General features: G+C 44.1%; 2 protein-coding genes across 2 annotated transcripts; one reads left to right on the forward strand and one right to left on the reverse strand.

Moving 5' to 3' along the window:
- Nucleotides 1-2646: 2646 nt before the first annotated feature.
- glipr1b (GLI pathogenesis-related 1b) lies at nt 2647-7814 on the reverse strand (the record flags this gene model as incomplete). The annotated part of the gene is made up of 6 exons (XM_080847381.1): nt 2647-2771; nt 3125-3151; nt 3618-3703; nt 4875-4990; nt 6437-6685; nt 7644-7814. 6 exons carry the CDS (start codon nt 7812-7814, stop codon nt 2647-2649), a joined length of 774 nt encoding a protein of 257 aa, XP_080703507.1.
- A 1437-nt stretch (nt 7815-9251) lies between these two features.
- On the forward strand, nt 9252-20793 carry ighmbp2 (immunoglobulin mu DNA binding protein 2). Its single transcript, XM_080847373.1, has 16 exons — nt 9252-9520; nt 9722-9808; nt 10092-10261; nt 10994-11189; nt 11591-11688; nt 12712-12875; nt 13417-13617; nt 14117-14264; nt 14589-14763; nt 15474-15656; nt 16209-16327; nt 16604-16698; nt 17414-17537; nt 18346-19227; nt 19790-19989; nt 20511-20793. The coding sequence occupies exons 2-16, from the start codon at nt 9732-9734 to the stop codon at nt 20712-20714; spliced, it is 3036 nt and encodes a 1011-aa protein (XP_080703499.1). The 5' UTR covers nt 9252-9520; nt 9722-9731; the 3' UTR covers nt 20715-20793.
- The last annotated feature ends 483 nt before the right edge of the window (nt 20794-21276 follow it).

Here is a 21276-nt window from a genome sequence, read left to right on the forward strand (position 1 = left end):
GGATAAAAGCGTCTGCTAAATGACGAAATGTAAATGAAATTTAAATGTGTGCTGCACTGATGGCATCCCCGGACGCGTGCTCAGGGCCTGTGCTGCATCAGCTGCTGGACCAGAAGTTGTTCCTTTGTATGGATGGACAAGTGAGGTTTGGGGGGTATACCGTATAGTATATGCCCCACACACCCTCCATCATTATGCTGCTACAGGAGCCTATGGACAGAAAGACAATTTTCTCTCTGAGAAGCAGCAAAACATCTAATTTTAATTATAATGTATGAAACATGTTTATAGTTGTTATTGATAAATATAAAACCTTTTCTGAGTATGAAATGTTATGCTGATAGGGTTAGCCTAAATATCTTAAATACTGTTTCCCCTTTATCCACACAGACACCACATTGTCAGCTGAATGGCAATGCTTGGCAGGTACTCCCTTAGCTTGTAGCTTGGAGTATTGTCTCCGGCAACCTACAAGGACTCCTGTCTACTCAGTGTTACTACAGGCCATCTATGACCACAAAGACCATGTTTTAAATATCTTCTCTACAATACAATATACTGTAACAATTAACTGTAACTAGTACCAAGAATAAAACAAGGAGTGATTGGGTTGTGATCAATTAACTGAAACTAGTACCAAGAATAAAACCAGGAGTGATTGGGTTGTGATCAATTAACTGAAACTAGTACCAAAAATAAAACCATGATTCAAAATATGTGCAGAAGCTGCTTCAACCAGCTGGTGGGTACCTAGACGTAATTCTTCTCTTACCTCCCATCGGTTCGATGACACCATGTAGAGAGCCTGGCCAGAACACGGTCACGCAGGCCAGGAACAGACACCTGGCAAAAGGTGAGGTGTGTGATGGAAGCATGCCTTTGGGTTCATGATGAGTCAGCAGAGATCAATAATAATAATAATGCATTTTATTTGTAACGCACTTAATCTTCTTGAAGGTCCTTGAGTTAAGGGAAATAAAACATATACGTATATGTTTGACAATGCATAGGCCTACCATATTTTCCCAACTGTTAACCGCACTGTATATAAACCGCATTACAGTATTTTATGTCATTTTATAAAACAAACTCATGAATTGACTTCACTGGTGTATTAACCGCTGTATATTGAACGTTACATCATGCCGTGTGGTTTTCCTGTCTACGGGTGCAAGGCTGTCATGAGGTTTGTGAGTAATCAGGCAAGTTTAGAGGAACTGAGAAAGGGGCCTTAACATGTCTAAAAATGTCTTTTTTTATTGCATGTGCAGCTGATTTAGAGGAACCGAGAAAGGGGTCTTAAAATTTCTAAAAATGCCTTTTTTTATTTTTGGGGGGGGGGGCTTTTTATGCCTTTATTTGGATAGGACAGTGAAGTAATGACAGAAAGCGAGGCGGAGAAGAGGTGGGGAGAGGATTGGGAAATGACATCAGGCCAGATTTGAACTTGTGTCCCCTCGGGCAATGTAGCCCTTAAGTGTCATCAAATGTCTTACGTGTGTAGCTGATGGTCCCTTCATCAGTTGCTGCACCAGAAGTTGTTCATTTGTATGGATTGACCCTCAGAATGAGAAGCTCATGACAGCAACAGTAGCGGTAACACATTGACACATGTGACACAATAACACAGTGACACATGTCATACTGCTGTGTTCCTGAATGCTAGTCATATTAACACAGGGAAGAGGACAAATCTTTGTAATTTCACTGGCACAGACTTTCTGACTGATTAACAACTGCGACTCTGGCAGTTATTGTGTTAATTGATTAATGTCCAGTACCCTGAGGATTACTGAGGGGATATTTGTACACACAGTAATGAGTTCGCTGGAGAAGAAGGATGAAAGCACAGACGCCTCTGACTCTGATTAAGAAGCTTACAGTAAGTCTGTTCAGTAGTCTGCTTCTCTCCACAGAGGCTAGAGCTCACACACATTTGGAGTGGATGTTTTCTGATTCTCCAGTTGTGTGTGTGTGAGTGTATGTGTGTGTGTCCTGTAATCCAGAGCGAGACGTCGAGCCTGTGCCCCATCCTGACCTCTGACCTCCACTGTGCTCAGTTCCTGCTGCCATTGGAGGACCAGCTGGAGGCGACATGGCAGGAGATATCACGCCTTACAGCGGAGAACATTACACGCCTTTCAAGGGAGAACAACCTGCTTAAGGCAGAAACACACTTCTGCATCCTTCTCCGTCCTCGAACTGACGGATTCAGGTGGATTTGAACGTTCTTATAGGCCTTATACACTTCTACGACGGCTGTGGGTGCTGAAATAATTCACCGCCAGACCATTGGGTGGGCATCCTGCTCCTGTCTGCACAACTCCAGTGTTTATATGACAACCACAAAAAAAATCGTTTTTTTCTTAGGTATAATTTTTTTTTTTTAACAGACTGTTTTTTGGCACATTGACACAAATATGAAATATAAAGAATGAGCCAAATCAGGTCTTTTAAACCAACCTCTCCTGATAGAATGATCAGAAATAAAAAAAATAAAATGAGCTTGGTTATAGTCTTGTAAACATCATTATATGTAGGTTTATTTTGAAATATTGTGATATAAAATTTGATATACTGAAATATAATGGGAAAAAACATGACACCTTATATGTTACATACATTGGGATCCCTCTTGGGTTGTGATCAATACACTGAAACTAGTACCAAGAATAAAACCAGGAGTGATTTGCTCTGACTGGTAGCAGCTGTCCGGTGAAAGATCCCGACAGCCGTGGAGGAAGGATCCACCGGCGGGGACCAATCATAAGCTGAGGAAAGACACGCCAGAATATGTCAGACATGCTCAAATAACTGCTAGTAAACAGACATGAAGTGATATTAAAAAGTAAAGTTCTGAGCTGTCTTTGTTGATTTTTTTTTTTTTTTTGTTGATGACAGGTCAAGGTTAAGAAAGTCTTAAGGTAAACTTTCATACAACCATTCCTTCAAAACGCTTATGGCTCAAAGACACCAAGCTATGTCAGGCCGTTAACACTGTGTCTTCTTGTGAAAGAATAAAGACAGTTACTAGCCAAGCCATATGGCTGTCACGTTAATATTTTATACAACAACTCTGTTACCCGCTACAGATTTAAAGCAAGAGAAAAACAAGTGCACATACTTTTGACTGCATCTCTCTCTGGATCCCCTGTGACAAAGGCATACATTTAAATTATATTTTATTTAACACAGGCCAACAGTAAGTTAGAACATATTTTTTTCCCAAATTGGTAGAATTATGAAATGCAAGCTTTTGTGTTTTCACATAAATACTACCATGATATTATAGAATAACAGAAAACTTGTCATTAACCCCCATGAACATATAATCCATGCTCCACCAAATTTCTCTGGACTGCAGGTAATACAACTCTGGATCATCCAGATGTTGAAATGGTGAGCCAAAGGACAGAATGTGTGTGTGTGTGTGTGTGTGTGTGTGTGTGTGTGTGTGTGTGTGTGTGTGTGTGTGTGTGTATGAATGTGTGTGTGTGTGTGTGTGAGTTTGTGCGTGTGTGTGTGATATTTTATTGTTGTTTGAATTCTTTCTGTACAGAATATGATTGGTGGATTAAAAGAAATTATTTAAATGTATGTGTGTGATATTTTCTTACTGCAGAGATTGGATTCACAGTGATCTTTAGAGCAGACGGCACATGAAGGCCCTTGAGTGTAAGGGGCGGCCCCTGCCAAATTCCCACTGTATGCAGCACAAAATAAAACAGTCACCATTTAACCTTTACACTTTAACCTTTCATTACATGATTTATCACTGCAACCCATACAGGTCAAACAGTCCCCCTTACATTATAACCTTTTATTACCTCCAGCAAGGAGGTTATGCGATCGGGTCCGTTAATTTATTTGTCCGTCTGTTTGTCTGTTTGTCTGTCTGTGGACAAGATCTTTCTGAAATTTTCACAAGAGGTGGATCTTGGTCCTGGGACATCCCCATTAAAATTTCAGGATGATCCCGATCTGGATCCGGATTCTGGATCCGGATTTGTGTACCTCCTTGCTGGAGGTCAGAAATCTCGGATTGCTCTTGTTACATTATGTATCACTGCAACCCATACAGGTCAAACAGTCTATCAGTAATGAATCATCAGGTCCTATGAGATAACATGTACACATATGTGCCCAGAAACATTTTTATCACTGATAGCATCTAAATTGGCATCAAATTTACCCCATATATATATATATCCCCTAGTCACATACAAACAATATGCCATTCATTCTTCTAAACTTAAAGGCCCCTGCCAAATTCCCACTGTATGCAGCACAAAATAAAACAGTCACCATTTAACCTTTACACTTTAACCTTTCATTACATGATTTATCACTGCAACCCATACAGGTCAAACAGTCCCCCTTACATTATAACCTTTTATTACCTCCAGCAAGGAGGTTATGCGATCGGGTCCGTTAATTTATTTGTCCGTCTGTTTGTCTGTTTGTCTGTCTGTGGACAAGATCTTTCTGAAATTTTCACAAGAGGTGGATCTTGGTCCTGGGACATCCCCATTAAAATTTCAGGATGATCCCGATCTGGATCCGGATTCTGGATCCGGATTTGTGTACCTCCTTGCTGGAGGTCAGAAATCTCGGATTGCTCTTGTTACATTATGTATCACTGCAACCCATACAGGTCAAACAGTCTATCAGTAATGAATCATCAGGTCCTATGAGATAACATGTACACATATGTGCCCAGAAACATTTTTATCACTGATAGCATCTAAATTGGCATCAAATTTACCCCATATATATATATCCCCTAGTCACATACAAACAATATGCCATTCATTCTTCTAAACTTAAAGGCAATATAAGGCTATCTGTCTGATTGTGAGCAGGGCAGAACGTACCCTTGTCCGTAGTTGCACACAAATATGGCCGCTTTTGGGCTGTCAGTGAAGCCAGTGATGCCTCCGGGGCAGGGGAGCAACGCACAGCCCACCTTATAGCTCTTAGCCCACAGCAACTACAGGGGGGGGGGGGGGGGGGAGAGGGAACAGGGAAGAGAGAGAGGGGGAGAGAGATGGAGAGAGAGCGAGATGGTTTGTTAGCTAATTGGTTAATTAGCCTTTGTTGTCCCAGACCCGGAGGGAGATTTGTTTTCACGTCTGTACATGTTCCGTGCAATACATACAGATAACCACATCACAAACACATAGTAATTCCCTACCCCCAACACATGTACAGTACATGAATAGAAGTGATTCTGGGTCTTTACACTCTTTGCTGTGAATGAGTTCACGAGATTTTGACTTGACCTGTACAACTGACTGTTCATGGATGAAGGTGTGGTCCAGTACAGGGTGGGATGATGTGTGTGATGTGTGAATAACCTGCTCTCAGTACAGGGTGGGATGTGTGTGATGTGTTAATATCCAGCTCTATTGTTGTGTCCGCATGCAGTGTTCAGTGCACCACTGTGAGGAGTGTGGAACTAAGTGTCAAGCTGCTGCAACATGGAGTTATTGTGGTAGAGTAGTTCCCGTATGGCAGTGTTTATTATTATAATAATAATAATAATTATTATTATTATTATTATTATTATTATTATTATTAGTATCATATCGTAACGGTGTTAAATATCGGACGCCTTGTGTTATCGGCAAACGTTTGCGTTGTCATGTGAATCCATTAATAAACTTAGCATTTTGATTGTTTAACAGAATGGCCGATGTTTGACATTGTCCGATAACTGACATACAGTAGGTACGCTAAGAAGTAGTAGTTGTAGTTGTATGGCAGTGTCATGAGCTAATGTGTAGTAAGCGGTGACAGGTGAGGGCTGATGCAGTCATTTGTGTGGAGGGTGTAGAGGAAGCGACACTTCGACGCTTGGTGAGGAGGAGTCAGGATCAAACTAGCAACCTTCCAATTCCTACATGACTCCTCTAACTCCTGAACCAGTGTGTCATCAGCGTATCTGTAGTAAGGGGTGACAGGTGAGGGCTGATGCAGCCATTGTGTTGTGTGAGTGTAGAGGAAGGGTGTGGAGGAAGGCACTGAGGGCACAGCCCTGTGGGGCTCCAGGGTTAGTCATGACGGCTGATGATGTTACTGTGTCTATTATTACAGCCTGTGCTCTACTGATGAGGACTTTGTGAGTCCACTGGATGGTCGATAAGGTGATGCTGGTGATGCTGGATTGCATTGAAGGACATATAGACACATTCAGTGGGGATGTGAACCTTACTTGATTTAAGCTGGAGTACTGAACAGTATTAAATAATAATAATAATAATAATAATTATAATTACAATAACAATAATAATAATAATTTAAAAAATAAAAAAATAAATACATACATAAAAAAAAAAAAAATAATAATAATAATAAAAACATTTTTTAATAATAAATAAATTATATGTGATAATGTGTTTGAGGTCAGGCAGGAGAGAGGGTCAGAGAAACTGACCTGGGTGTAATGGCCGCACGTCTTATTGCATGTGTTGGTCTGCAGGGTGTAGTGTTGCCTTTCGTCGTTCCAGGCCCTCAGGGCCTTCTCCACAGAGAAGGAGCTCACTGGCAGCCCGACCCAGACGTTCTCCCCGACGCGCTGGAACACAGGGTGCAGCCGCCCGGCCTGCTTCAGCAAGGGGTTGTGGGAGGCCTGGCATTTCTTGGCCCAAGATTTGGCACTTTTGGCTAAGGCCTCATCCCACGTCTGTAAAAAAAAGATTGTTAATCTTAAATCGGAGGGAGATTACATTGTTACATTACGAACAGAAAACATTTCCTGTTGTGACTTCCAAACCACCCGAAAGATGATCGTGATGTACTTTGCAAGACTAGTAGTTCTTCAACATGAAGATCAGACATCATTTAGATATTTCAAATTGAGAACAGCAGAAAAGTTCCAGCAAAACGATCACTTTCTGATAATGTCAGTAAATCTTCTCAGTGTTGCAAAAAACCCATACAAACCCAGGAGAGCCCTTCAGGAAATCCCACCCAGGGAAAAAATAGCATCTCTCTCTTACCATGCAAACTCTGACATTGAAACACACAGGTCCAACAATGGACCAAACCAAAAAAACACACAAAAGGGGAAACTTTCTATTGAAAATCTAATAATACTCTCAATGGTCCAGACTCAATAGGGAAGCTTTAAAGGTTCTCTTATCATCCTGGTACGCCCAGAACTCAGAGTACCAATGTCACCATGGCAACTCAGGAAATGATATTAGAATAAATCAGATTGACTTTTTTAAAGGAACTTGTAAAGTAAAACTGTATTTAAAAAGCAACATTGAGTGTCTTATTTACATACACAAACACAAACAGACAAAACACACATACACATATTATGTACCGCAAGGAAGTCCTGCATCAGATAACATGCTGAGTTGTAAACACAGAAAGATAAAGACATAAACACACACACACACACACATACACAGATATGGAAGGGACAAAACATCAGTTCTACAATCTTGAGAGAATTTTTACCGGCACTGTTCTGCAAAACCCAGAAACAGAAAAAAACAGAATAATAAACATAAAATAACAGAGAATAATAACAGAAAAGACAACATATATGGCTTGCATCAGAACCTAACCTCATTATAACACACAGAGGTGTTATAGAGAGAGGTGTTAGAGAGCAAAAGGAAGAGTCTCACCATGTACAGCATGTCTTTGGCTGGGGGCTGAGCCTGCGAGCGGTGGGTGTTGTGGAGCTTCACACAGCTCTGGATGAACTGAGGGTCGCTGATGTCAGGCAGCCCCTCAGAGGATCCGAGAGAGAGGAGAGCGGAGAGACACACCAGCATGGCAGAACACAACCCAGCCATGGCTAATGAGAATTAGATCAACACACACACGGATACACCTCTGCTCCGACATACTACTGACCCACCCATCACACACACACACACACACACACACACACACACACACGCAGTCACACACACACACACACAGTCACACAGTCACACACACACACACACACAGACCTAGTTACACATACCACTGCAACAGGTCCACCCATCAGTCCAACACACAGTCTCTCTCTCTCTCTCTCTCTGTCTCTCTCTCTCTCTCTGTCTCTCTGTCGCTCTCTCTCTCTCTCTCTCCCTCTGTCTCTCTCTCTGGCCCTGGTAGGTGGAGTATAGGTGTGAAGTGACCTGGCAAATGTTACAGCACGAAACGTGTATCAGGTAGTCTGTGAAGGTAAACTCCTAACCTATTTTTCATAGAATAAAATCTTGCAACAGACACATTCTTATTGTTTTTTTTTTATGACTCCTTGTAATGTTACTAGGCAACTTAACACCACTTGATGCAGTGTCATCATCTGGTTGCTGTCAGCCCTATTTCTACAAGAATCATTTACTTGTTTCCTTTCCTGACTGTCATTCTATTATGACCACTGCTGCCAGGCAAGTCGCTCATATGGTATTTGTCAATATTTTCCCACATTCTACCACATTCTTTTGACACACGCAAACATCTGCCATATTTTTTCCATAGGGGGCGCCACAACTGTCACATTTGAATATCTCAAAAACCACACAAGCTAAAAATGTTAAATTTGGTACGCTTATATTGGGCTACATTCACATCTTATCCATTTGGCTCCTTTAACAAAATGGCCACCAACGGCCAATAAAAATTCAGCAGCCAATACATGCCTGTGCAAATTGGCCAATCTTAATCTTTTTTGTCCGTTCATTGATAATGGCACATGGAAGCTACTTACCCAATCAGCCATAAGGCATTGCCACATAAGATACAACATGTTTTCCTCTGTTCCTCAGTTCACCATGTCTCTAAATCCTTACGTAACATTTGCAATATTCAAATTCATATTGCATATCTTTGAAGAACACGGTTATACCCTACAGTGAAGCGTAACATTTGCAATATTCAAATTCATATTGCATATTTTTGAAAAACACGGTTAACCACAAACTAGTCTCTTCAATTTTCACTCAGAATAAGATATAGCCTCCAACAAACGGTTTTAGTCTGTTGTATGTTGTTGCCAGAAACGTGAAAATAAAATGAAAAAATATAACTACAATATTATGTTATTTCACTGGATTCTCGCTCTTTCTGTCACATTCTTGCTAGTTCCGACCTCTACCAAAGTCTTTATATAGGCCTCTAACGTCTCTGACTCATTCACAAGTTTCTCAGGCACACATCGAACAAAAACGTATTTCATGAAGTAACCACTAGGTGGCTGACGCGTGAGATGTGACTACGGGCAAACCACAAAAAAAGGAAGAAGAAGAAGTAATTTAGCTGTTGTACTAGCACGGAAAAGAGTTACGTCAGTTAACAACCAAATTCTTATGTTGACATTACATTTTTCAACAAGGTGTTATGTGTGTAGTGATTTTGCATCTTAGTGGCATTGACAGAACCCAGGCCAAAGTCGGCGGTGTGTGTAATTTTCTCTCCAACTGTTGGGCAAGCATGCTAACTTGCTAACAGTCTGTTCCTATTGAGGGCTGCTCAGGAATCACTTTTGGCTGTCACACGACTGGAAAAGGTTAGCGACATGCTTTGTAGGTGTCCAGTGATACACTCGTTGTCTTGACTAGTGTAATACCTCTTAAATCAGACATATTTATAAGAGGCGGTTGTGAAATTGTCTTAAAGATCTCTCTTTCTTGTAATGAAGAGTTCATGCTTAACTGTTGTGAATATGACATGACAGTGTTCATGACGGGACTCTGTTTCCCCACGCCAGGGTGACAGTCATGGAAGTGGAGGTCTTCGTCTCCAGAACCCTGGAGCTCCTTCAGGAGGAGAGGGAAGCAGAAATTGAAGAAACAAGGTATTGAAACAAGGTTGTGTCCTGATACAATCAGGACACAACCTAGAAATGGAAAGAGGTTCTCTAAAGAGCTCTAAAGTCAGTATATATACTGTAGATAACAGCCAAGTACAAGCCATTGGCACGGCATGACTACAAAATAAGTGCTTTCCTGGTCTGCTCTCCTGTGCCTGTGAAATTAAAGGAAATCTTGAGAACTTTTCCAGTGGTAGTTGGTGAATTTTGGGGTGTACTTGTCTTTTCTTTACTGGTCACTTCTAAAATATTTGCTGTGCTGTTGCAGGCTTCTTCAGGAGAATGTCCCTCTAAAGCACCTGCAGCATAAAGGTGTGTGTCTGCTGAAGCTGCAGATAGGCAGCCAGCGCACAGGCCTGTACGGACGCCTGGTCGTTATTTTCGAACCCAGAAAGAGCATCGGAGTGTCAGTGCTGCCTAGCAACAGCTTTGGACCAGGTGAGAAAAACAGCCTGCTTGATCCAAATGTGTCAGATTTTGTGATAGATTCTGCATTGTGTTTTGTGATAACATGAATACACCACAATTGTGTTACTTGCATTATATTGTAAGGGGGGATTAGATGGATTGGGATGTTGTCATTAGTTCTTTCTGTGGCCCTGCGACTTGATTCTGTCATCAAGTGTTTCATTTGATAATACTACAACCTATTTGCTTGCTTAAATATCCCCCTTTTAATCACTCCACCTTATTTCTCTTCTCAGAACTGCTAAGTACATTTACATTAACATTTTACATTTAGTCTCTTAGCAGACGCTTTTATCCAAAGCGACTCACAAGGTAGTCGCATTTATACATCAGGAGCATTTTTAGGTGTTCAGTGTCTTGCTCAAGTACACTTACACACTTGGTAAGGAGGAGTGGGGAAACGAACTAGCACCCTTCCGATTACTAAACGCCCAGGGTTGCTCTGTTCTCTTACTGTACATATCATATTTATTCACTTATTTCACTTTGCATTTGCACATACTCTGCACTTTTATTGCTATTTGGCACTTCTGGTTGGGTGCTAAACTGCATTTTGTTGTCTCAGTACTTGTACTCTGTGCAATGACAATGAAGTTGAATCTAATCTAATCTAGGTGACATAGTGGGCCTGTACCTTTATTTTTATTCTCAGAACTGCTTAGTAAATGATCTAATGTATTCGGGGGTTGCTCCGTTGTCTAGGTGACATAGTGGGCCTGTACGACCCTGAAGGCTGCAGCCAGGGGTCCCAGTTGGGTACAGGAGTGGTGACACGAGTGACCCAGTCGTCCGTGGCCGTGGCCTTTGACGAGTCTCAGGATGGCCTCAACCTGGACGGCGACGGACTCTTCAACATCATGAAGGTGGCCAACAATATCACCTACAAGAGACTAACAAGGTGGGGTTTGGGCTGTCGATCAACAGCTAGAATGATATTTGTCAGGCATGAATTAATCTCCTGCTATGTAATACATTTACATTTAGCAGACGCTTTAATCCAAAGCGACTTGGATGTATACTGCATGGCACACTGCACATCAGGAGCAACTAGGGGTTCAGTGTCTTGCTCAAGGACGCTTCGACATGGTATCGAACTAGCAACCTTCTGATTACTAAACGACTTCTCTACCTCCTGTACCACTGTCGCCCCTTACGATATGATTATGATTAGCATGATTTCTCTACAGCGAATCATAAAAGAGAAGGAATTGTTATTGTCTTGTTTTTATTTGTGGGTGTCTTTGTTTGGTAATTGATTGTTTGTTTGTTTGTTTGTCTGTTTGTTTGTTGTGTCTGCAGTGCCCTGAATACTCTGAATGGATACGGCAGTGGGCCAGCCGCTGGCCTCATCAATGTGCTCTTTGGCACCTCACAACCCACAGAGCTGTCCCTGCACGGTGAGGCCCACGCTTAACACACACGCAGAGCTTTCCCTGCATGGTGAGGCCCACCACTTAACACACACTCAGAGCTTTCCCTGCACGGTGAGGCCCACGCTTAACACACACTCAGAGCTTTCCCTGCACGATGAGGCCCACCGCTTAACACACACTCAGAGCTTTCCCTGCACGGTGAGGCTCAGCGCTTAACACACACTCAGAGCTTTCCCTGCACGGTGAGGCCCAGCGCTTCAGACACACACTCAGCAGTCATGATGCTTTTTAAACTTGTGAACTGTAATGCTTTGGGTAGATCCTAAGTCATAGATGAAGAGTGGTAGAGATCATTGTAGTAAAGTTTTGATTTTGACTTCTTTGTTCTGGAAATGCATGCGTTATGGGTAATCTTACATACATGTCTAAACAAAAAAACATGAAATTCATACAAAAAAATAGAATAATAACAACCGTCAGGAATAAAGAATAATGCGTAATACAACAACGTGTGTGTAACCGTATTTTCATTGGCCAGGTGATCTAGAGTTCTATAGCACGTGTGTGTAACCGTATTTTCATTGGCCAGGTGATCTAGAGTTCTATAGCACGTGTGTGTAACCGTATTTTCATTGGCCAGGTGATCTAGAGTTCTATACCACGTGTGTGTAACCGTATTTTCATTGGCCAGGTGATCTAGAGTTCTATAGCACGTGTGTGTAACCGTATTTTCATTTGCCAGGTGATCTAGAGTTCTATAGCACGTGTGTGTAACCGTATTTTCATTGGCCAGGTGATCTAGAGTTCTATAACAGGTTTGTGTAACCGTATTTTCATTGGTCAGGTGATCTGGAGTTCTATAACAGGTTTGTGTAACCGTATTTTCATTGGTCAGGTGATGTGGAGTTCTATAACAGGTTTGTGTAACCGTATTTTCATTGGTCAGGTGATCTAGAGTTCTATAACACGTGTGTGTAACCGTATTTTCATTGGTCAGGTGATCTGGAGTTCTATAACACTGGACTGGACTGTATTTTCATTGGTCAGGTGATCTAGAGTTCTATAACACTGGACTGGACGAGTCCCAGCGGGAGGCGGTGACCTTTGCCCTGAGGCAGAGGGACCTGGCCGTCATACACGGACCCCCGGGGACCGGGAAGACCACCACGGTGGTGGAAGTGATCCTGCAAGCCGTCAAACAAGGAAACAAGGTAAGACGACGACACATGTGAGTGAAGAGAGGTTGTTTTAGTTGTGTGGTTGTAACGATGCAGTAGAATACCAAACAAGGAAACAAGGTAAGACGACGACACATGTGTTCGTGAAGAGCGCTTATTTTAGTTGTGTGGTTGTAACGCTGCAGTAGGTAACCCTTATGAAATATCTTCTTGTCTTATTTGCTAAAGCTGTCACAATGTTACACATGATCTGTTTCATGTACGAGGCTACATAGTGAACGTTTGAGCAAATCTGACCTAAAGTAATTTGTATACAGCTTACCTACTGCAGCTTTAAAGATACAGGACATAGTGCAATGTGTCAGGTGCTGTGCTGTTACCTGGAGTAAAGCTACCCTACACATGTGAAGTGTTAGGTGCTGTGCTGTTACCTGGAGTAAAGCTACCCTACACATGTGAAGTGTCAGGTGCTGTGCTGTTACCTGTAGTAAAGCTGTGCTACTCCTGTGCTGTGTCAGGTGCTGTGTTGTGCTGTTACCTGTAGTAAAGCTGTGCTACTCCTGTGCTGTGTCAGGTGTTGTGCTGTGCTCCGTCTAACGTGGCGGTGGATAACCTGGTGGAGCGTCTGGCTCAGCGTAAGGTGAAGGTGCTGAGGCTGGGCCACCCCGCCCGTCTCCTGGAGACCATCCAACAACACTCTCTGGACGCCATCCTCTCCCGCAGCGACACCACCGACATCATCGCAGACATCCGCAAAGACATGGACAAGGCTTTGGTATGGCATTACTTTATTTATTTACTTTTTTCAATAAGAAATCAATAACAGTATTGCTTCTGACATACAAAGACCAGCACAAGGATTTCATTAGGAAGCCATAAAGTCTTTACAGAACAGAACTATTTTGATTATAATTAGCATTAGGGAAGTCAAAGACAAGGCTTTTGTAAGCGTTAAGTGTTTTGTTTAAGAACAAAGTAATATCAATATTGCTTTCTGACATACAAAGACATGGACAAAGATAGGGAATCAATGTTGGCGATTCTGGCCCTGTTTACCAGCTTATTTTGTGAGTCAGTGAGAGCCCATGTTCTTTAAGTTAATAAGCTATTACAAACCTTTACAATGTGTTTATTGAAGAGCTGAAGAAGACGAGGGAAAGAGGGAGTAGAGGTGGGCTGTGTGTGTGTGTGTGCGTGCGTGCGTGCGTGCATGCGTGCGTGCGTGCGTGCGTGCGTGCGTGCGCTAATCTGTGGATTGTGTGTGTTGATTGCAGAGTGAGTTGAAGAAGACGAGGGACAGAGGGAGTAGAGGCGGGCTGAAGAGGGAGTTGGGCGAGCTGCGCAAGGAGCTGAGGACCAGAGAGGAGACCGCCACCAAACAGATCCTCAAGGGGGCCAGCGTCATTCTAGCCACCAACACTGGTGAGTGGCAGGTCAACATACATACATGCACACACACACACACACACACACACACACACACACACACACACACACACACACACACACAGTCATGTAAAATCTGTTCAGACAGACAAAATGTATTTCAACTCAGTGGGCACAATTATCAGAGATTGAAATTATAATTTTCTGTACCCTTAACAGTCTTGAATTGTTTTTCGTGAAATCAATCCCAAATACACTGACCTGAATCTCCCAGACACCCAGCAGCAAGGTAGCCTTTTCCATAACCACTCATCATCAACCATCAATTATATGCCCTATCTCCCGCGCCCCCCCCCCCAGGAGCGTCGTCAGGCGGGCCTCTGAAGCTGCTGCCGGCGGATCACTTTGACGTGGTGGTGATAGACGAGTGTGCACAGGCACTGGAGGCCAGCTGCTGGATCCCCCTCCTCAACGCCCGCAAGTGCATCCTGGCCGGAGACTACAAGCAGCTGCCGCCCACCATCAAGTCACGCACGTAAGGCCACTGTCTCTTCTCTGCACATGTAACACCATCAAGACCAGACGTAACCCCATCAGGTCACACACGTAAGGCCACTGTCTTTTCTACGCCACCATCAAGTGACACACGTAACTCCACTCAGTCACACACGTAACGTCACTAAGTCACACACGTAACACCATAAAGTAACACACGTAACGCCATTAAGTCACACACGTTACGTCACTAAGTCACACGTAACGTCACTGTTTCTTCTCCATGAGCTGCTGGTCATCAAAGCTGTGCCACTGGGAAGAGAAATACAGAGAAGGCTGGAAGTCTGCAGCTTGTTCTATCTCTCAAGCTGAACTGACAATCCAGTCATTCTCCTGTGCAAACATAAACTCACAAATATGTGTTCATCATGACTACCAGTGACAAAGGTGGAGTTTAGTATTATGTTATGGGCCCAGTATGAAGGTTTTATAAATACTGCAAAGATGTCTGTACTTTAAATTAGTTTGGAGGAACACAAATGCTGAGTTGACGTTCTTTTTTTTCTATTTAGGTTAAAGTGTTTTTGGGCAATTTCAGATGATAATGATTTAATAACTTCTAATAACTTCTAATTGTTCTTGAGTGATCTTGGGTCATGTTATTTAAATAAAATGGTGTGTGTGTGTGTGTGTGTGTGTGTGTGTGTGTGTGTCTGTGTTTGTGTCTGTGTGTCTGGATGTGTGTCCCAGGGCGGCCTCCAAGGGTCTGTCGGTGAGCCTGATGGAGAGGGTGATCCAGAAGTACGGTGCGGTGGTGGTGCGGATGCTGACGGTGCAGTACCGCATGAACAGCTCCATCATGCAGTGGGCCTCAGAGAAGATGTACCAGGGCAAGCTGACCGCACACGCCTCCGTGGAGAAGCACCTGTTGAAGTAAGTAAGGACGCCTCAGAACTAGCAGAGCAGGTTAAAGGTGCAGTCCGCAATCCTTTTTTTTTTTAAAGATTTATTTTTGGGCTTTTTATGCCTTTAATTGATAGTACAGTTAAGAGTGGGACAGGAAATGAGAGGGAGAAGAGATGGGGAGTGGACAACAGAAATTACATCAGGCCGGATTTGAACCTGTGTCCTCCATGAGCGTCAAGCCCAAATGTGGTCGGGGCTACTGGTTGTGCCACAGTGCCCCCCCAGTCCGCAATCCTAATCGACTGTTCCCCTCCTCATGGTCATCTAGCTGTCCGTTCTCTGTTTGCTCAAAATGTTTTGGGTGGTTTGGTGGTTTGGACCAAGACATACATTATTCCAACCTTCTGCCAAACTGAGGACTGTACCATAAAGTGTTGAGCTGCATCTGCAAGTGTACAGGTGTCAAATGTGTGTGTGTGTGTGTGTGTGTGTGTGTTTGTATGTGTGAGCGTCTAAGAAGTGGTTAGTTGTAAAGACAAAGTTAAACCCCTGTGTGACTTCATTTTTTTTTTTGCCCAGGGATCTTCCTGGCGTGGCCAGTGTTGAGGAGACGGGCCTGCCCCTGCTGCTCATAGACACGTCCGGCTGTGGGCTGAACGAGATGGAGGACACAGACGAGCTGTCCAAGGGAAACGAAGGTGCCATGTCTGAGATGTCTGTGTCTGAGATGTCTCTTAAAGAACAAATGCAAAAACTGACACATTTTAGGAAAAGTAGTAATGCCTTTTATTTTGAAAGCACCTTTGCAGTATTCCCAAATCACCTCACAGTTAGGGCAGAGTAAACTAACTAACAAACAAACAAAATAAAAGATAGATAAGTTTAAACCAAGTTTAATTAGAATGACATGCCAATTATCTAAGCATGTATTCATCTATGGTGAGCTGTAAGTTGTGTTTTGTGTTTTCTTACAGGAGAGGCAGACATCGTAGCTCTGCATGTCAAAGCACTGACGGACGCTGGCTTGAAAGCAAAGGACATCGCTGTAATCGCTCCTTACAATCTTCAGGTAACGCAGTCACTGCTTGAAATATTTCAAAGAGTTTCTGTGCTAATGAATCGTCTGCAGAGAACTGTAACAGCTAATGTCATCCTGAAGAAATTATGAAAATATATCATGGGTATCTTGTTTCTTTTTTTCAAATGAAATCTTATGTTATATAGTTTTTTTTCCAGTGTAGACAAACATAAATGGCTTAAGCCAAAACTAAGTTTAGTATAACACATCCTGTCTTTGTGTTTGTCATCTCAACCATGCAGAAAGTAACAGTAATGAATAGAATAATGCTGACCTTGGTTGACCTCAGGTTGACCTCCTGAGGCAGAGGCTCTAACAGTGATGACCTCTGACATCTCTCCTCTGGTTGACCCCAGGTTTACCTCCTGAGGCAGAGGCTCTCGCAGAACTTGGAAATTAAAAACTACAAATCGTATCCTTAAGTGATATTTATTTCACTTAACCATACAGAAAGTAACAGTGATGACTAGAATAATGCTGACCTCTCTCCTCTGGTTGACCTCAGGTTGACCTCCTGAGGCAGAGGCTCTAACAGTGATGACCTCTGACCTCTCTCCTCTGGTTGACCTCAGGTTGACCTCCTGAGGCAGAGGCTCTAACAGTGATAACCTTTGACCTCTCTCCTCTGGTTGACCTCAGGTTGACCTCCTGAGGCAGAGGCTCTAACAGTGATAACCTTTGACCTCTCTCCTCTGGTTGACCCCAGGTTGACCTCCTGAGGCAGAGGCTCTCTCAGAGGCACCCTGAGCTGGAGATCAAGTCAGTGGACGGCTTCCAGGGCAGAGAGAAGGAGGCCGTGGTGTTGTCCCTGGTCAGATCCAACCGAAAGGGTGAGTGAGACACACACACACAGACACACACAGACACACACAGACACACACAGACACACACAGACACACACAGACACACACAGACACACAAAGACACACAAAGACACACAAAGACACACACAGACACACACAGACACACACAGACACACACAGACACACACAGACACACACAGACACACACAGACACAGACACACACACCTGCTTTCCTTTACAGACAGTCATGACCGTGATATATTGATCATAATCGCACTGATGCTTATGTGAGTGACTTCACATGTGGGTTCACACAGCATCAGTTCGGTAGTTGCAGTTATACTTCAGTGTCAGTATGCAACATTATTCAACATAAGATTAAAGTAAATATATAGTTTATCTCATACAGGTATAACCACAAGGTTGAGAAATCAAATAACACTAAAACTTTATCAGGTGTCTGTCATATCCCTTGTAGTGCATTAGTCCATATTGATGAGTATAGTATATATACATGCACCACACAAACACACACACACACACGCACACACACCTCACACCTACACACCTACACACCTACACACCTACACACGTACACGTACAGACACACAGACACACAGACACACAGACACACAGACACACAGACACACAGACACACAGACACACAGACACACAGACACACAGACACACAGACACACAGACACACAGACACACAGACACTGTCATCTGTAAGTTCACAAAATTCCCTCTGGAATTTCTGCACGTACTGATGTGTATGTTCCTGGTTTCTGATGTTCATGTTCCTGGTTTCCTGTTGTGTGCTCGTTCTCCTAGGTGACGTTGGGTTTTTGGCCGAGGACAGAAGAATCAACGTGGCCGTGACCCGAGCTCGACGCCAGCTCACCGTGGTGTGCGACTCTCTGACGGTGCGGAACCACGACTTCCTCAAGTCCCTGGTGGACTACATGACCGAGCACGGCGAGGTCCGGACGGCCTTCGAGTACCTGGAGGACATTGTGCCGCAGAACTACACCCGGGACCCCAAAGAGGGGTCCAGACCGCCCCCGTCGGCCCAGCAGAGGAGCAAAGGGGAGGCAGGGAAGGGGAACGAAATGAAGCGGGAGTCGGGGAAGAGGCCTGAAGCTGGGGGGAAATTTAAAGGAAGGGACACCCAGGGTAAGATCTCTGGGTCTGGACCCTTAAGGGGTTCTGCCCTGCCCAGAGGAGAGGACCAGAACCAAGATCAGGCCCAGACGCAGAAGAAGCAGGACCAGATCAGGCAGCAGATCCAGACGTTCCTGCAGGACCCGGGCCAGACGGAGCTGCGTTTCGCTCCGTCCCTGAACTCTCACGACCGTCTGCTGGTCCATCAGATCTCCGAGGAGCTGGGCCTCAAGCACGAGAGCCAGGGCGAGGGTCAGAACCGCCACATCACCGTCTCCAGACCGTCCTCAGGACCGCAGGAACCCACCACAGGGGGAAAACAGGAAACAGAACCACAGCCGCGCTGCACTGAATCAGAGGCAGAGGCTACTCCCGACCACCAGGGGGCAGCACCTGCGGGTGTGGACCTGAAGAGTCTGCACCTGGAGCGCATGAGGAGAGAGCAGCAGAAGAGGGAGGAGAAGGCCAGACTGAGCCAGAGGGGGGGAGCTGCTGTCAGCGCTGCAGGAGGGAAGAGCCAGACAGGCAAGAAGGGGAAGGGAGCAGCCAAAGGTGAAAACTCAGATGTGTGTGTGTGTGTGTGTGTGTGTGTGTGTGTGTGTGTGTGTGTCTGTGTGTGTGTCTGTGTGTGTGTGTCTGTGTGTGTGTCTGTGTGTGTGTCTGTGTCTGTGTCTGTGTCTGTGTCTGTGTCTGTGTCTGTGTCTGTGAGTGTGTGTGTGAGTGTGTGTGTGTGTGTATATGTGTTATTTCTGTCTCACCAAAATGTAGCACTGTCATTTTGGAATGCCGAAAGCTAATGATAAATGGGTGGAATAAACTTTACCTACACTAGAATTATTTTTCAGTTTTTTATCATTGAAATCCCTTTTTTACAGGTAGCAGACCCTTTGTTATTAGAGACTTTCACTACAGAGCTTTCATATTATTTTCATTAACCATAGCGCTCACTGGGAGTCCAGCATCTAACCTCAGAGTTGTGACGGGCCTGTGGTGCTGTTGCTGTGGATCTCACCGGGCCAGAACCCTGAACCCATTGTGTGTGTGTGTCTGTGTGTGTGTGTGTGTGTGTGTGTGTGTGTGTGTGTGTGTGTGTGTGTGTTTGTCTCTCTCTCAGGGAAGAGGTGCACTAAAGCGGGACCCGTGGACATCGCGGCGGCCGCTACTGCAGACAGCGACTTCGACACGCTGATCGACGCCGTCGTCAAGGCTGAGCGTGTGTGTGGCTTCGTGAAGTGCAAAAACAGCGTGATCATGCTGGGACAGCTGTGCATCCACTGCAACCGCCAGTTCTGCCTCAGTCACCACATCCCTGAGGTGAGAGGTCAAGGTTCAAAGTTCATAGCTACTGCAGGTCCATTCGGTCCCCTGTGGCTCGATCTTAATAGCCCTCCCTGAAGTAGATGCTTGGCAAACAATCTAACGCAAACATATGCAGTTATATGTGTTAAGCTTTAATATATCGTCATATCATCCATGGCGTTCTCCTCACCTGTATCCGTAAATTACTATAATGGCTTTTTCTTACCCCTATGTTACCGGTTCACGATGTTCTCGCCTATGCCCGTAAATTACATAATGGCTGTTTCTTACCCCTGTGTTACAGGTCCATGACGTTCTCACCTGTGATGTCATAATTGCTGTTTCTTACCCCTGTGTTACAGATCCATGATGTTCTCACCTGTGATGTCATAATGGCTGTTTCTTACCCCTGTGTTACAGATCCATGATGTTCTCACCTGTGATGTCATAATGGCTGTTTCTTACCCCTATGTTACAGGTCCATGGTGTTCTCACCTGTGATGTCATAATGGCTGTTTCTTACCCCTGTGTTACAGGTCCATGGCTGCGGAGACCGAGCCAAGAGCCACGCCCGCATGAGGATCAGCAGAGAGGGGGTGCTGTATGCCGGCAGTGGCACGAAAGACAAGTCCATGGACCCCAATAAGAAAGCATACCTGCAGAGGAAGCTAGACAAACAGCTCCAAGACATGGCGACTCAGAGGAAAACTAAAGCCAAAGAGAAGGATCCTCAACCATGAGGAGCTTTTATGACGGGGATTCGCCTGTGTGTGCATCATGGCTGCTGTGTAAAAAGACACAAGTAAATAAATAAATTATTTTTAGCGACTATAGTGTCACTGTTTCACTTTGCTATCTCTACCTGGCCGTCCACAAGCAGACCCCCCCCCCTTATATGCCGCGGCTCTCCTTGAAGAAGCATTATGCAACAATTGTACTTCAGGGTTAGGGTTAGGATAAGCAGGGGCGCTATAATTAATTTTAAAATGGAGAATCGCCACTGTGCCATTGCCATACCAGGTCCATTACTGCTAAATGTAGGATTGCCTGAAGCCGCCCGGCTTTTTACTGTCTGTCGAACAGCTAAGTAGCTTATTTGCCCTCTTGCTTTGTCTTGTGTTGCACTTGCTTGATGTTTGACTGTGTAAGGACAGTTGTTGACTAACTAGTTTGTCATAATGTCAAAGTCAGCACATGTCAAGAGATTTTGTTAGTTTTAGCCGATAGCATGTCGTAAGCGATTGGCAATTGATCCGGAATGCTACTTTAAGGTTTCTTCCTGATAAACAGTGAGTCTTGCCA

Source organism: Sprattus sprattus, assembly GCF_963457725.1.
Source record: "Sprattus sprattus genome assembly, chromosome: 11".
In the NCBI taxonomy this organism is placed as follows: Eukaryota; Metazoa; Chordata; class Actinopteri; order Clupeiformes; family Clupeidae; genus Sprattus; species Sprattus sprattus.